At 52.5% G+C, this 16,820-nt stretch overlaps 1 protein-coding gene across 11 annotated transcripts in view; it reads left to right on the top strand.

The window, feature by feature from the left end:
- Nucleotides 1–16,820, top strand: part of HYCC2 (hyccin PI4KA lipid kinase complex subunit 2) — a 128,048-nt gene that overhangs the window by 72,469 nt on the left and 38,759 nt on the right. For all 11 annotated transcript variants that reach the window (XM_075070015.1, XM_032799496.2, XM_075070013.1 and 8 more), the window contains 2 exons: nt 1,259–1,438; nt 5,465–5,545. In XM_075070015.1, the coding sequence (XP_074926116.1) occupies nt 1,259–1,438; nt 5,465–5,545 (261 nt within the window). The remainder of the gene's footprint in view (nt 1–1,258; nt 1,439–5,464; nt 5,546–16,820) is intronic.

Raw genomic sequence — 16,820 nt, forward strand, 5'->3', positions numbered from 1 at the left:
TCCTGCTGAACAGTCTTCACCACCCTTTGTTTAGTCTCTTGCTTTAGTTATAAAAAGTCTTTTCATTCAGTGTGATGAAGCTGTCAGCCTGAAACCTTGTTACACAAGGTGCTTATATCAGATCCTTGTATAATAAGAGTTTTGACTGATGTTCTACATGGATGTGATGTCACAGTTTATGTAATCAACTAATGGTTTAAGAAATGGTATGTTTACCATCCATACTGTACTGTATGCTAAAAATGAAACTAATGATTAACCTCACCTTTTTGTTGAAAAAATGTAGCAGTTATTCTTAAGACAATAATGGCCTAGGTTGTATTGAATTAATTTTTAGTTTCACTGAGATTTTTAGTTGAGTAAAGGCCTTTAAATCTGTGCATGTGTATATTTATATATATTTACATAGCAATACAGATGTTTACTTCCATGCAAATTTGTTGTGTGTTCAAACTAAGCACTTATAATGAGAGAGAAATAAAATAAGTTTTCTGAAGGTGGTAAGACATGGGTTTTTCATGTCCTACAAAAGTGATAATATGATTTGATGTTAAGACTCTTGTGTATCTCCCTGTCTTGAAGAAATACAAGTAAGTGATAATGAGAGAGAGTATTTTTTCTGATTAGAAAAGGAGACTTTTAGTTAGGAGAATCTGGGCTCTGTGCTTAGATTCTTCCAATAACTTGCTGTATGCCCTTGAACTGGTCAAGTAACATGTTGGAGGAGGGAGGGATAGCTCAGTGGTTTGAGCATTGGCCTGCTAAACATAGTGGTGTACAAAAAAACCCCACCCTTAGATAAAGGGTTAATTCACTCTCTACCCTTATACTGGATAGAGACTTATTTCACTAATAAGTATTTCTTTTTCCACACTTGAGATTTTTCTAAAGCATTGGGGTTGCAAAATGAACACACTTTATGGTCTGCACAGCTCAAATCATCTCACTGGTAAAAGAATTTGGTGCTTATAAAAAGGTGTCATATTGACAAAGCTGGAAGATGAAACTCCCACAGTTCAGGTACATTAAGGGCCATGATAGTGCGAACTTCATCAAAATCCTCATCAATGTACCTCAGCCCTATTCTTGAAGACCATGTTTAGCAGGGAGTGGGTAACTTAGTCTCCACGCCTATTCAATCTGTGGCATCTCTAAGGTTGCCAACAATGATGCCAGTTTTGCCAGTTGCGGTGGTTTTATTTGTGCATTTTTTAATGCACAAGATTAAAACATTTAACTGTCTTTTCTCATTCTGTAGCTCCTGGAACCTGTCTGCCACCAGCTCTTTGAACTCTACCGTAGTTCTGAAGTTCGACTCAAGAGGTTCACGCTGCAGTTCCTGCCAGAATTGATCTGGGTTTATCTGCGTCTTACTGCCAGCAGGGACAGACAGAGTAACGGTTGCATTGAAGCACTGCTTCTTGGGATTTACAATTTGGTAAGTGAGATAAGGAGGGATGGGTGTGAAGAGCTTTAAGATAATCAGTGAGCAGTAGAACTAAAGTAAGGCACGGGAATATTAACAGAGCAAAATATGAAAAATGCTAATGAATTAATGCAGTTAAATTTAAGTGCTTATCCTAGAGGAAAGCATAACTTAATGAGTGTTCAGAAAAAGCATGTTTGTAGAAGTATCTTTGGTAGCTTGTAAATCAGATTCACTGCCTCAGCGCAGCACTACACATATTATGGTAAACAATTAAATTTTTTAATTAAGATTTTTTTGTTGCCCTGTATGATGTGCTTGCTAGAAGAATTTAGTAAGTGTGTATAAATATCTAAAGAGTTGAAATTTGCTGATAGCCCTGTCTTATTCAGTCTTTCCATATTCGGCTTCTCCTATTTAGTTACTCAAAATGACCTTTTAAGGTGAAGTATTGAGGCTAAAGTAACATTCAATCACAAGTTGTGCATGGGTGGGAAATATCTTTTGGCTGGGACTATAAAAAAAATCATCATAATAATGTTGTTCACTGTAGATGTGATGTCAAACTTAGGGATGATTTCAGGCTGTCAAAAATAGTATTCTGTCAGGGACATTAAATTATGCATATCATACAAATTTATATTCTTAATTTTTATGCCAATATAAAATGGCTGGTAAATTAGCAATATTGTTAGCATATGCCCTTTCTTGTGATGAGAATTTCAATTTTACATGGCTTTAAAATACAAATTGTCCTAAAATATTTTCCTTCTCTGTTCCATTATAACAAGTTTTCTTTTAGCAGTGTGTTAGAGTTATTATAGAGTGCTTTATGTTCATACGCCTGGCAAGTGAGACATGGAGCCAAATTCTGATCTCAGTGACATTAACTCCAATAAAGTCAAGTTACTCTGGATTTATGCTAGTGTAAGCAATATCAGAATCTGGCTACTAGCTTTTGATTTTTATGTGCTGGGCTGAAGTAGGTTGTAAGTATCTGTCATTAGCTTCAGCTTTCACCAAGGCACTTGAGCTGGTCCTTTTGGAACTCATGTCAGATGAATCACAGTGTATAAGCACAGCAGCTAATGCTGCTACCTTCCCTCCAAACTGAAATAGAAGGAAGAGGTTGTAAAATGGGGAGTGACTCAACAACACTTTTCTCTAGCTGAAGACACAAGTATCTTGGCACCTAGCTGCAGATGTCAATAAGAACCTAGAATAGTGATTCTCAACCTATTAATCGTTGTGGGCCACAGTGAGTTACCTGGGCTGCAGGTTGAGAACCACAGCAGCTCCCTGTGACGAGTTGGATCACAGAAAACCCCTTGGGAACTGCCTACTGATGTGCCAAGACTACTTCTGCCGCTGCTTTCCCTGCCAGTTCGGGACCCCAGCACCCTGTCTTACTGAGCCAGACATGCCCGTCTGGTCCAACAAAGACCCAGGGTCTGAATTACTTGCCCCAAAGCTGCAGGCTTAACTGAAAGCAGCTTACAGATGTGTTCTTGTATTTAATACTCAGATGCCCAACACCCAGTGGGGTCTAAACCCAAATAAATCCATTCAACTCTGTATAAAGCTTATACAGGGTAAACTCATAAATTGTTTGCCCTCTATAACACTGATAGATAGGCACAGCTGTTTGGCCTCCTGGTATTAATACATACGCTGGGTTAATTAATAAGTAAAAAGTGATTTTATTAAATATAGAAAATAGGATTTAAGTGGTTCCAAGTAATAGCAGACAGAACAAAGTGAATTACCAAGTAAAATAAAATAAAGCACTCAAGTCTGTGTCTAATACAGTAAGAAACAGATACAGATAAGAACTCACCAGTTCCAATAAGCTTGCTTTTACAGACTAGTCTCTTGCAAGTCTAGATCCAGCAATCACTCACACCCCCTTTACTGTGCTTTGCTCCAGTTTCTTTCAGGTATCCTGGGGGTTGGAGAGGCTCTCTCTTTAGCCATCTGAAGACAAAATGGAGGGGTCTCTCAAGGTCTTAAATAGACTTTCTCTTGTGGGTTAGGACCCCCTCCTCTCTCCTATGCAAAATCCAGCTCCAGGATGGAGTTCTGGAGTCACCTGGGCAAGTCACATATCCATGCATGACTCACAGTTTTTACAGGCAGAAGCCATTGCCCACATGGTATCTTGAATGTCTCCAGGAAGACTTCTTATGTGGATTGGAGCATTTTAAGATGCATTGTTCCCCAAGTGCTTCCTGACCGGGCACTTTGTGAATTCCTTTCTCCAGGAACTACCAAATGCTCTACTAAGGTTATTTAAAAATCAAGTCAGTACACGGCCAATATTCTTAACTTTGAGTACAAAAATGATACATGCATACAAATAGGATTAATAGATTCAGTAGATCATATCTCTGTAAAGGTTATGTTACATGGCATAGGTAGCACGGAACATATTCCAGTTATGTCATATATATTCATAAACATGTTTCCATAAAGCCTTATGGATGGTGCTGTCACACTCCCAAATCCTCCCCCACCACCACTATGCCCAGTGCCCCAGCAGCGGAGCCCCGGTGGTAGGACTGGGCGGCAGAGACCCTGGACTCTGTTGTGCGGGGCCAGGTAACAGTCCCTACCCTGCTGCCAACTGTGACCCCTGTCATGCGGGGCAGTCCAGCCTCCCCGACCCCAGACCTTGTTGAGTGGGGCTGGGTGGCAGCCCTGTCCCGAATCCCGGATCCTGTAGTGTGGGGGCCGGGCAGCAGACCTGATCACGAAGCTGGACCCCATTGTGCAGGGCTGGGTGGCAACCCCAACCCGACCCCACTGCCGAACCTGACCCTTGGTGTGTAGGGCTGGGTGGCAGCCTCGACCCGGAACCCTGCACAGGGGCTGAGCAGTGACCCTGACCCTGGACCCTGCCGCAAGTCCCTGACTCTCTTTAGCACACAGCTGGGTGCTAATTGGGCTGCAGGTTGAGAACCACTGAGCTAAAGGATAATATTTCTGATATCTTCTCTGTGAAAAATTCTCAGATTTAATTTAAAGAAAAATCCTTCCTTCATTACTGTTTCATGTTCTCTGTGTGTATCTATATCTTCCTACTGTATTTTCCACTGCATGCATCCGATGAAGTGGGCTGTAGCCCACGAAAGCTTATGCTCAAATAAATTTTAGTCTCTAAAGTGCCACAAGTACTCCCCTTCTTTTTGCGGATAAAGACTAACACGGCTGCTACTCTGAAACCTGATTACTGTTTTGGTTTTGAGTGAAAAAGTGCTTGAGAAACTAATTAAATCTAGACAGACAGCAGCTTTATCAATGCAGCCAACTCTAGTTTCCACACTGTTTCTTGAAGCTAAGTGGAAGTGGTACACTGCCTTCAATTGATTGTCACTGAAACTAGAGTGACTCAAACTCAGTGTGTTAGAAATTTTATTGTAGAATGTGAAAAGATGGAGTTTACTGACTCTGGCATATTTTTACAGGATTGCTTCTAATAAATTATAATTATTATGCTATAACACAAGCACACCATATGCAAATGAATCTTTTATTGACGTGAAAGCTGTATTCAAAATATTCTATATATCCTTAACTGCTTTGCCACAGTACTTGCAGAAATCAGTCCCCTCATTTTCACCTTTTCCCTTTTGATAGGTTTATCAAGAGGCATTACCAATTGCTAGCAAATGACTCATCAACAGTAATACACATATATTCCTTTGGCCCTTGTTTCACTATGTAATTCTATACTTTATAAATTAGAGGAGGGACTAGAAAAATCTTTTAATCCTTTCTTAAATGTCTGAGAAAGTCGTGGTCACAAAAAGAACAAATACTCTTCTGTGGATTTTCTTAGGCCCTGATTTTGCAAAGCAAACTACTATAGTGGAGGCAGTCCCATTGACTTTCGTGGCACTGTGCACAGGGATAAAGGCCTGTGCAGATGAATCATTTTGCAAGATCGGGGCTTTACTTTGATTTATGTTTTTAATGTTTGTGTGGTATAATCACAAGAGTCCAAAACCAAGTTCCCTCATGTCTCTCTCTTTCCTGTAGGAAATTGCTGACAAAGATGGGAACAACAAAGTTTTATCTTTCACCATCCCTTCATTATCCAAGCCTTCAATATACCATGAGGTAAGAGTGCAACTGTGGTAGTAAGTTGGATTGGGCCCAATAAAAACTAAAATTGGCTCCATTCAGTGCTAGAGATAAACATTCTGCATGTATCTTTCTTCATTGAACTTTCAAGGGTAAATTCTATTGGATTAAATTACACTGTTGCAAGAAGTAACAAGATGGGGAAGGTAAGTCTTCAAGGTGAATAATGAAATACACCTCTACCCCAATATAACGCTATCCTCGGGAGCCAAAAAATCTTAACGCATTATAGGTAACAGCAGGTTATATCGAACTTGCTTTGATCCACTGGAGTGTGGAGCCCCGCCCCTCCGGAGCCCTGCTTTACCATGTTATATCCAAATTCGTGTTATATTGGGTCACGTTATATTGGGGTAGAGATGTACTTCCATCTGATATGGTATGTTTTGTTCCATTTGTTTTCACTGAATTACAGATTCCCATCCTTTCACATGTCTACTGCTTGGATGCTGTTAGCATATGTAAAGCATGATTCTGCCTTATCAAATACTGGAATAAAATGATCCAAAAATTAAACTACATTGTTCTGCTGTATGTACTATTTATCTGTTTAAAAATCCTCCTTTGCCCTACTCCAGCTTGTTCCTGTGTTTTAGTGCTACCATAACTTTGTCTCCAGCAAGATGGAGATTACCAGCTGTAGTTGATGAGCAGGGAAAACTAAACATGTTCCCTAAATGCTGCATTGTGGTGTGAGCTTTGGGAATGTGGAGGAAAGTGGAAACTGAAGAACTTTGATCCTATACTATGACTCATGAGCTGATTTGTAGTAGCCTGCAGCCACAGCTACAATGTGCATGTATTAGCCCTTATTTAGCAGTGTTTTCCTTAGAATTAGTTTCAAGTGGATTTTTATTTATTTGGCTCTCTTTTTATATTAAATGATCTTACTAAGTGTTACTAGTGAAATCCTGGTCCCACTGAAGTCAGTAGCAAAACTCCCTGTGACCTGAATACGATTAGGATTCCACTCTAAGGGTACGTCTACACTACGGGATTATTCCGATTTTACATAAACCGGTTTTGTAAAACAGATTGTATAAAGTCGAGTGCACGTGGCCACACTAACCACATTAATTTGGCGGTGTGCGTCCATGGTCCGAGGCTAGCGTCGATTTCTGGAGCGTTGCACTGTGGGTAGCTATCCCGTAGCTATCCCATAGTTCCCACAGTCTCCCCCACCCCTTGGAATTCTGGGTTGAGAGCCCAGTGCCTGATGGGGCAAAAATCATTGTCGTGGGTGGTTCTGGGTACAGCCTCACCCCTCCCTTTGTGAAAGCAGCAGACAACCATTTCGCACCTTTTTTCCTGAGTGAACTGTGCAAACACCATAGCACAGCAAGCATGGACCTTGCTCAGATCAATGCTGCAATCGTGGATGTTGTAAACACCTCACGCATTCTCGTGCAGTCTATGCTGAACCAGGACCTGCAAAGCCAGGCGAGGAGGCGGCGGCTACAGCAGCACGGCGACGAGAGTGATGAGGACATGGACATAGAATTCTCTCAAACCGGGGGCCCCTGCGCTTTGGAGATCCTGCTGGTAATGGGACAGGTTCTAGCCACTGAATGCCGATTTTGGGCCCGGGAAACAAGCACAGAGTGGTGGGACAATTCGCAGGGGCTGCGAAACTTTCGCATTGGCGAAGGGCACACTTCTTCACCTGTGAACTTTCGTGACCTTCGTTTTCCCGCTGCCCTGAACGCCACTATTATGACTCTTTCAGTGACGAGTCAGGGCGCCACTCACCAGACTGAGACAGCGGTCAGTGGTGGTCAATGAGACGCTCTTCCTAGAGATAGCTCTTGTCGAGAGCCGTTCTTGCACCAAACAGAGCAGCCGTACCCGGGCTCTCAGTCACGAGGAATAGACATTTGGGTGGGAAAATCTTGACGTGTGGGGCTGCTGTGATGTTCAAGTAGCCAGAAGCAATCATTAAGCTGCTGCTACGAAACGGTTTGCCTGACTCTGTGGACGTGCAGGTCATAGTGGATGGCCTTGCTGCACATGGGATTCCCTAACTGTGGGGGGGCGACTAGATGGAACCCATGTCCTATCTTGCACCAAGGCCACCCATTACTTAAACTGCAAGGGGTAACTTTTTCAGTGGTGCTGCACGAGTCATGTGAATCACAAAGGGACGTTTCACCAACATCCACGGGGATGGCCAGGGGGTTCTTGTGTGCGTGGCGGGCTCTGTGGTTTTTGAGCTTGTTGGTTTTGTGGCGGTTGTTTGGTGTTGGCGTTGGTTGGGTTTGTGTGGGGTTTGGTGGTTTGTGTTGGGTGTTTTTTTTGCCGTCTTCGGGCCTGCTCACTGTAGTAACTCTCAGCAGGGATTCTCCCGACAAAAATAACAGTTGGGACTGTTTGCCTTAGTTATCCTGGTGACCCACCCCTTATGCCTTTCGCTCATTTTATAAGCCTTAGGTACACAGCCTGACAGTGCATTCGCGTGGACGGCTGTTATTGTCGTTCCAGGCTGATCATGTTTGCAGATGTGGTAGGACATGCATTTGGCCGTTTAAAGCCCGCTGGGGGTGGGGGGTTTGGCTGGCACACACTTCTGACCTTCAGACCTCAGACCATAACCAATGTCCCCATTGTTTGTTGTTGCGCTTTGCTTTTGTGCTCCCATTTTCCGCTTGGTGAGTGACGGGGGATGACTTATGGTGTGTGTCGGAGGCCTGAGAGAATGATGCGATCGTCTGTTCTGATTCGTGCCTAGCCAGACACCAGGGCAATTAGAAGACTAATCTACCACTAAGCATCGATCAGTAAGAAAACTTGAAAACTGGTTTCATCAGGCCAGGGTACGGTGACTTGCTGTGTTTGTTTCCCCTTCATGAACCCCCCTTTATTGAACTCCTTCCCTGTACCCACTCCCCTCGTCGATAGCAGCTTTGGCCTGTATAGCGAACATAGAGTCCTACGTTAAAACATGTAATTCGTTATTAAAAAGTCCTTATAAAAGAGGCAGGAGAACTGACAAGTGGTGTTCCCGGGTGTGTTTGGGAGGAGGGATGACGTGTGGGAAGGAAAATTGGGCCATAACACAGTTCCTCAATGAAGTGGAGAGGCCGTTTGGTTGGAACTGTTTCCTAGTGGTGGGGGGGTCGGCAGGTTTGTCGGCTTGTCTCTGTGATTGTGTTTGGGTGGGTTGTCTATCTTTTGGAGAGGCCTCCCGCGACGGTGCTTGGCCGTGTCTGTGGTTGGGTGGTTGTTTTTTGGGATCGTTTGGGTGGTTTTCACGCGTGCGTTGGGGTTTTGTGTATTCGGTTTGAGTGATTGATGTTGTGATGGTCCTGATAGTTCATGGTGAGTGGTGAGTTTGGTTGTGGTGTTCTTTTATCTCTTTTTTTTTTTGGTTTTCTTTTTTCTTCTGTGTTGTGTGTTTCAGGGGTTGTGTTGTTGGGGGTTTTGTGTCTTGTGGGGGGGTGTTGCTTTTTTGTGTTGCGTGTGTGTGTGTCCTTTGGGTGGTGGGGTGCTGCTGGCCTGGGGTGTTGGGTGCTGCCTGTGGGTGGCGGTGGGGGGGGGGTTATTTCTGTGTTTCGTTCTTTTGTTTATTTGTTTGTTTTGTTCTGGTTTTGTGTCTTGCTTGGGCGCTTTGTGTGTGTTTGGTGGGGTTTGTTTCTTTGCTGGGTTGGTGTGTTTGGTTGTTGTGTGTTGTTCTTTTTGTTGGGTTTTTTTTTGTTGCTTTGGGGCGGATTTTTGGGGTGTTTTGGAGTTGGTGTGCGTGTTTGTTTTGTGTTTGTGCCGCGCGGGGGATTTTTGTCAGGTGCTGTGTTTTGTTGGGGGGGTTTGGTCTGTGGTGGGCGGGTTTTGTGTTTGTTGTGCGGATTGTGTTCCTGTGTGTGGTGTGCTCTGGTGGGGTCTGGGATGTAACGGTGGCTTGGGCCTGTGTTTCGGGTTTGTTTATTTTTGTGATTTTATGGTTCTATGGCTGGGCTTGTTGTTGTAGTTGTTTTGTGTGGCGTGGGTGTGTATTGCTTTGGGGCGTGTTATTTTGGTTTCTTGGGTTGGCTGTGGTTGGTGGGTTTGTTTTGCGTGGGTATTGTGTGTCGTGTTTTTTTTTTTGGCTTTTTCTTACGTTGTGTTGCCAGGGCCTGTTTGTGGGGTGTTTGTTCGTTTTGGTAGGGGTTTGTGTTGTGTGTTTGTTGGCGATGGGTTGGCTGTTGTGGGGGGATGTTTGGGGGGGGGGTTTTGTGTTTGTTGGCCTGGGTTGCTAGGTTTGTGGTGTTTGGGGGGTTTGGTGCGGGCCGCTGGGGTGGGTGGGGGCTGGGCGTTGTGTTTGCGGCTGCTGGTGGTTGGCTTTTCACTTGTTGTGTGTGTTTTCTCTTTGCTGTTTGGCTGTCTGTTTGCGGCTGCGTGTACCGGTTTTGTGGGGCGGGCGGTGGCTTTTGGCGCTGGGTTTTGGTCTGTGAGGGGTTTCGTTGGCGGCTTTCATTTCGGCGTTTTGGGCGGTTGAGTTCTTGAGGGAGTGGTTGCTGCTGGCGGGTTGTGTCTGGGGCTGTTTTGCTGGCGTGTTTGGTTGTCGTGCTTCGAGTCGATTTGGCTTTTTTGCTGGTGTTGGTGTGGCTGCTGTTCCATTTGTTCATTTGTGGGTGTGTCGGTCTGCTTTGTTTTGTTCGTTTTTGCTTGTGTTGTGGGTGTTTTTTTGTGGTTGGTGGCGGTGAGTTTTGGGGGTTCTGGTTTGGTGTTTTGGCTGGGTTGGCGGATTGCCTGGCTGGTTTGGGTGTGTTTGGTTGTGTGGGCTGGGCGGGTCGGGCGTGTGTGTGTCCGCGGTTGTTGTTGTGTTGGTGGGGCGGTGGGGTTTGTAGTTTGGTGTTTTGTTGAGTGTTTCGTTTGTTTGTTGGGTGTATGCTTTTGTTGGGTTGTCGTGGGTGTGTTTCGGTGTCTGTTTTGTTTTGTCTTTTTGGATTTGCTTCGTATGTTACGGGTTGCTGATGGGGATGGGGTGCTTGTGTTTTTTTTGTGTGCGGTGGTGGCTGTGCTGTGGTGGTGTTTGGGGTGTGGGGTGTTGTGTGGGTTTTTTGCTAGGCGGGGTGGGTGGTTTTTGTTTGGTATTTTCTTCTTTGTTTTTGGGGGGCGGTGATGGGGTTGTTTGTGTGTGGGTGCGCTTTGTGGTGTTTTTTGGTTGTGGGGGTGGGTTAGGTGATTGCCAGGTTGGGGTGACTTTGTGTTTGGTGTGCGCAGTTTTGTTGTCTTTTTTTGTAGTGGTTGTTTTTTTTCTTCGCTTTGTTGGTTTGCGTGTCGCTTTGGGTGTGTGTGGTGTTATATGTGCTGTGGCTGTTTGGGGGGCTGAGTGCTGTGTCTAGTGGGGGTGGTCTGTGTAGGTGGGGCGTGGCGCCGTTTCTGGGGTGGTTGGGGGCGGCGTGGTGAGCGGGTGGCTGGGGCGGCGTGCTGTGGTGTGTGGGGGGAGCGAGTGGCGCGCGTTTGGCCTGGGCTCGGGGGTGGTGAGGGAGCGTTTGTGGTGGGGGGGGTGGTGTGGCTGGTCGGGGAGGTTCGTGGGGGGCGCGTGGCGGGCGTTGGCTGCCGTGTGTTTCGGTGGGGGGGTGTGCTTTGATTCTGGGGTGGTTGAGGCTTTTTTTGGTTTGTTGCTTTGGAGTGTCTCTGGGCATGGCATTGTCTGCTTGGGGGTGGTTACTGTTTGTGTTTCTCCTGTTTGGGGTGTTTTATGGTGTTGATTTTCCTTTTCCGTTTTGTCTCGTGCCTTGGCGCGGGGTTTGCTTGGTCGCGGCGGTGTGGCTGTCGTGTTCGGTTGGGTGGGGGTGGCGGTTATGTTGTGTTCTTGCCCGGCCCTGTATCGCCTGCTTTGTGCACTCGCGGGGCCCGGGTTCCTCTGCCCTGCCTCCCTCTGCCGCGTGTCCGCCGCGGACCTCCTTCCGCCTCGGCTCTCCTCCGCGGGCCCCTCTGTCTTGCGCTGTGGGCCCCTCTCAGGTGATCCCGGTGCCCACATGCTGCTTCCCTGCACGACTGCGCCCTAGGGGGGCGGTGCCCGGCCCCGGTCCACCTCCGCCCGGGCTTCGCTGTCCGTGCTGTTGTTTTCCTTCTTCTTCCTCGCCCCCCCTGTCCCCCCTTCCCTGCCCCCTCCCTCTCCCTCTCCCACCCCTCCTGGGCCACGCTCTCGGTGAACTCGCTGGGGGCTTGTCTCTGCTTCCTCACTAGGGGCGCGCAGCGCGCCCGGGCCCCGGCGTTCGTTGGTTCGGCCGGACTCGCCACGCCTTCCCTCCCCTCCCCTCTTTCTCTTCTCCAGCCTCTTGTCTCTCCCCCTGGATCTTCCCGCCCCGGTGCGCTCACGCCCACCCTTCCTCTCCGCCTGGCGGGGCCCGCTCTCGGCAGGCGCCCCCTCTGCTGCTCCCCTTGCCGCCGCCTTCCTCGCTTTGGTTTCGCTCCTGCTCCGCCCTCCTCCCTCCTCCTCCCGGCGCCCGCCCTCGTGGGCCCCCACGAGGTGCTGGTTTGTGCTCTCGGCTTTGTCGCGTGCTGCGTGGCCTGCTGCTGACGTTGTGCGTTCCACCCTTTCTCGAGCACCTCGTTTCTTTCCGCCCATGCTTCTGCCATGCCTTTTGCCCTGCCGCACTCCCTTCCCGCTCCGCCCCCGCGGCCTCCTTGTCTTTCCAGGCGCCGGGCCGATTCCACGGCTCTCCCGCTCTGCTCTCCCCCCGCTGCCTGTGTCCGACGGGTCCGGCGGCCGCGCCTGCCCCCCCGCTCAGTCTTCTCCCCCCCCATGTGTGCTCACTCTCTTCCTTTGCGCCTCCCCCCTGTTGGCTTCTGTCTGTTGCTGTGTTTTCGTCTGTTGTGTGTGCTCTGCCTTGGGTCCTGTGTGCTTTGGTGGTGCCTGGCATCGTTTTTGTGTGCCCTGGTGTGTGTCTGCCTTTTTTGCCTCCGACTGTTTTTTGCTTCAGTCTCTTTTTGTCGTGGTTTTGTGTCTTGTTGGGTTTTGCTGTCTTTTTTTGTGTGGCTTTTCTTCTTTCTATTTTTGTTTGCTTTCCCTTACTGGTGTTATCTGGCTCTGTGTGCTGTGTCGGGTTTGGTTTGTTCTGTTGTGTGGGCCTGTGCCGTGTTGTGCTTTTCTCTTTCTCTGCTGTGCGTGTTTTGTCTCTCTGTTTGTCTCTTCTGTGTCATTCCCTGCCTTTCCACCCATCTCCCGTTTGCCCATTTTCCGCCGGCATTTTCTCCTTCCCCATTTCCTGTCTCCCCGTTGTGCCCCTTCCCCGTGGCCTGTCAAGTCTCGGGTTGCTTTCCTTTGACCTTCCTTCGTTGGGCCGGGCTCGCCCCCCGTTTTCGTCCCGGCCCTCGTCCTTTCGTGCGCCGCCCACTGCCGGTCCCCGCTCCCGACGATGCGCCCCCGGTGTCCCTGGTGTCCTCGGCGCACCTCGCTCTGCTCCTGCCTCTGCATTCCCCTGTCCTGGGACTTCTGTTTGGTTTCGCCGCCTGGCGCTCACGTGTCCACTTTTCCTGTTTTCGTTGTTACGAGTGTCTTTTCCCTCCTGCTGGTGCCGCCCCCCTGGCACCCGGTTTTGGTTGCGATGGCTGCCCTGGCATTGGGTGTCGCCCGTGGCTCTCGCTGCCTGTACATCCTGTGGGGTTGCTCTTGGCTTGGCCTTCTTGCTGCTTCCCTGCTGCCCCCCCGTTGCCGCTTGTGCTTGCTGGCCACACTTTTTTCCTTTGGCCCCCGGCGGCTTGCCGCACGGGTGCAGGGCGGGCTTCCATAGTCGGGCTTGGCCGGCGCGGTGGGGCCCCCGCCTGCCGCTCTTCCCTTCTGGCCTCGCGCCGCGGTGGAATGGTGCTGCCCGCTCCACGGCCGGTTTCTCCGCCCCCGCGCCTGCGATGGGGCGCGGCGGGCCGGCCCTGCCTATGCCTGGCCGCGCCGCCCCCGCACCCGGCCCGGCTGCTCCCTGCCATGCCACCCCATGCACCGCGCCCCACGCCAGCTGCAGGCGCTGCTGCTGCTCTGTGGCCCCCTCCGCCGCCCACGTCGGCCGCCCCTGTGTGGGCCTCTGTCTGTCCCCCTTACCGTGCTCCCTTTTGCACGTGGCGCGCTTTTCCCCACCGCGGCTTTTCCCCCCAGCTGGTGAGCCGCCGCGCCCCCCCGGTTCCCGGTGCTCATTTCCCCCCCCTCATGCCACCGGGCCAGGTCCCCTTGCGCGGGCCCTGCTCTCCTCTCCACCGGCCGCTGCCCTTCTCTTTGCCCGTCCGGCCGGCCCGCTCTCCTGGCGCTGGCTGTGCCCCCCTTTTTGTGCCCCCCCCCCTTCTCCCCCGGGCTCTCGCTGCCGCCCGCGCTGCCACCCGCACGGTTCCCCGCCCTGACGGGCGCCAGCCTTTCCGCCCCCGTCAGCCTGCCGCCCCCTGCGGGCCTGCCCTCCCCTCTCCTGATCGCCGTCCCGTGCTTTCCATTCGGCCCCTGGTCCAGGTCCGCCCCCCGCCCTCCGGCCCTTTTTCGCCCGGCCGCCCTGTGTTTTCTTCGGTCTTCCCTGCGGGGGCGCGCCTCTCTGGGCCCGCAGTCGCGTTCCAGCGCCCCTGCGCTTTCTTGGAAGCGGTGACGGCCTTTGGACGAGCGCCTCCGGCTGGGGGATTGGGGTGCGTGGTGGGCTGGCTGTCCGGTTGCGGACGCTTTCAGTGCGCCCTCCTTCGTATCGCCTCCCTGTCCGCTCTGGCCTTTGGCCCACTCTGGGGCTTCCTGCCCCCCCCGTCTACCCCGCTGGCTCTTCTCGCTGCCGCCCGGTCCGGCATTTCGGGCCTGCCCCCTTTCCTCTCTCTGGTGTCCCCCCTTCCTGGGGCCCTTCCCTCTCCTTGGCGTCTCGCCGCGCGCTCCCTTCCCCACTCGCCTTCCCGGCTTCCTTGGTTCGCTTGCCGCGTCCCCTGTTTCTGCTTCCCCGCGATCAGCGTTCTCTCCCGGCCTTCGTGCCCTCCCCCCGCTTGGTTTGCTTTCCTTCTCTGTTTTTCCCCGTGCGGGCGCGCTCCCTGGTCCGCATCCTCTCCCTTTTCCTCCCTCGGCCACGCCCACCTCCCCGTTTTCCACCGCCTTATCTACCCGGCCTCCCCCTCTCTTGCTTCCGCCCCTCCCTCACGCCGGCTCTGCTTTGCATTGCTTCCGTCTGCTTTCCAGCGCGCCGCTTCCCGTCCCTCCCCTCTGCCTCCCCCCACGTCATCTCGCCTCTTCTCCCACCCCGGCGGACGGCGGCCCGCGCGCGCATGGCTCTGCTGAAGCTTGTGTTGTCTTTTCCTGTCTGTTGCTTTGTTGGCTCTGGTTTACTCGGGCTCTCTTTTCCCTCCGCCTGGTTTTCCTTTCTTCTCCAGCCCGCGCCGTCTGCGTTTCTTCATGCCCGTTTTGTTTTGTCTTTTCTTTCTTTTTCTCTCCGTTTTTTGCCCCTGGTGGCGTTTTTTTCTCGTGGGTCGGGCTTGGCTTGTACCGGTCGCTGTCTCCCCCCGGGCCCCCCGCGCGGCCGGCCCGCCCCGCTGTTGGTCTTTTGCTCTTCCTTTCCTGCGGGACTCGCCGCTTCTCTTCTTGGGCCGCGCCCCCCCGGTTTCTTGGTCGTGTCCGCCCGCTCGCCCGGCCGCCTGGGCCGGGGGGAGGGGTTTTTCTTGCTCTGCGCCTCCCTGGCTGGGCCTCTGGGGGTCCCCGCGGGTTGGGGTCCCCGCGCGTGGGGTCCGGCCCTCTCCATTCCTGCCTGGTGCGCGCGCTCCCCAGCTGGTCGTGCGCCTTTTTTGGGGGGGGGGCGTTTTTTTCCGGTACCCCCCCGCTTTTGGACGCTCACGTCCCCGTCTGGGCAGGGCTTTCCTTCTGCGGGTCCTCCCTTCCTTCGTTTGACCGCAGCCCCTCCCCTGCCTCCCTCTGCCTGCGCCTCCTTCCTCCTGCCCTGGTCCTCGCTTCCTTCTCCTGTGTCGTGGCCCTCTCCTCTTGTGCCCGAGCTCTCGCCCCGTGGCCGACCTGCGACCGTGTCTGTTTTCTCCCGCGTGCTGGCGGGGTCTTTTCTTCCTGCCCCTGTGGCCCTCCTGGACGCCGGCCTCTGCTTCGCTCCATGCGCTTGCGGTTCACGTCCTTCCTGGTTGTGTTGCTGCCGTCTTCTTTGTGCTGGCCCGTCTTGCTCCTTAGGGCTGGCCCTCTTCTTGGCGCTCATGGCTTCCGCTCGCAGCCTGGGCGCCGTTGTGGGGTGGGTGTCCCCGGTGGGGCATCCGCCCAGGCTCCCGTCTCGCCTTTGCCCCTTCTGACTTGCCCCGCTACTGGGCGCTGCCGCTGTTGCCTGTTCGAGCCCTTTCCTCCCGTGTGCCCCTGTCCTGTGCTTAAGGGGTTGGACTCGCACCTTGGCCCCTGGGTGTTTTCTGCTTCTCTCCCGCTGGGTGGGGCCCGCTTTGGGGTCCTCTCCTGGCCCTGCCCCGGGCGCCTGTCCGTGGGCCCGCGCGGCCCCCCCGGAGGGCTGGCCCTCCTGTCTGTTCTGCTTTGGCCCCAGCGCTCCGCGTGCCCGGCCTCGCGGTCTGTGGGTCGCTTTCCGTGGGTGTTTTGCCTGGCAGGGCGCCGCCTGGCCGGGGTCTTTTTGTGTCTGTCTGCTGGCCTGCCTGGCCTGCCTGCCGCTCTCTTCCCTGTCGTTGCTTTGTGGCTTCTCCCTTCCTTGCGCTGTCCGCCCCTCCCCTCTGCTCTGGCCTGTCCCGAGGCGGGCCGGTGTGCGGGGCCTTCCGGCTGGGCTCCCCTCCCTCCTGCCTCCTGCTCCGGCCCTGGCCCTCCTTTCTTGCAGCGCCTGTGTGGGCACCGGCCGTGTGGCCGCCCGCCCCCGGCCCCCTTGTGGCCTCCCGGTGCGCCGCCGCCATGCCCCGCTCCCCCCGGCTACGGCTCCGCACTTCTCCCCGCCCTCTTGCGCCTCTCACCCCCGACTTGGTTTCCACGTGGGTGTGCGTCCCCGCGGCGGGCCCCGCCTCCCTCTTCACCCTCGCCACGGGCCTGCGCACCTTGCGGCTGCGGCTTTCCGCCCCCCCCCGTCCCTGCCATTTGCTTGCCTGCCGGCTCGCGTCCCGGCGTGCTGCCTCTTCCCCCTGGGCCCCCCCTTGTGGCTGCATTCTCTGGCCTCGGTGCCCTGCCTGGGGGCTGGCTTCTTACGGCCTATTGGCGCGTTTCCTCCCTTCGTGGGGTTTTTGGTTGGCTCGTTTCCCCTTGCCCGCCGGGGGCGGGGTCCACGGGCCTCCCCCTGCGCCGCCCTGCCTGGGGTCCTGGTCCCCGGTCGGGCCCCCTGCGCTTGTTTTCTGGCGACCCCTTCCTGTG

Source organism: Chelonoidis abingdonii, chromosome 10 (assembly GCF_003597395.2).
Source record: "Chelonoidis abingdonii isolate Lonesome George chromosome 10, CheloAbing_2.0, whole genome shotgun sequence".
NCBI lineage: Eukaryota > Metazoa > Chordata > Testudines > Testudinidae > Chelonoidis > Chelonoidis abingdonii.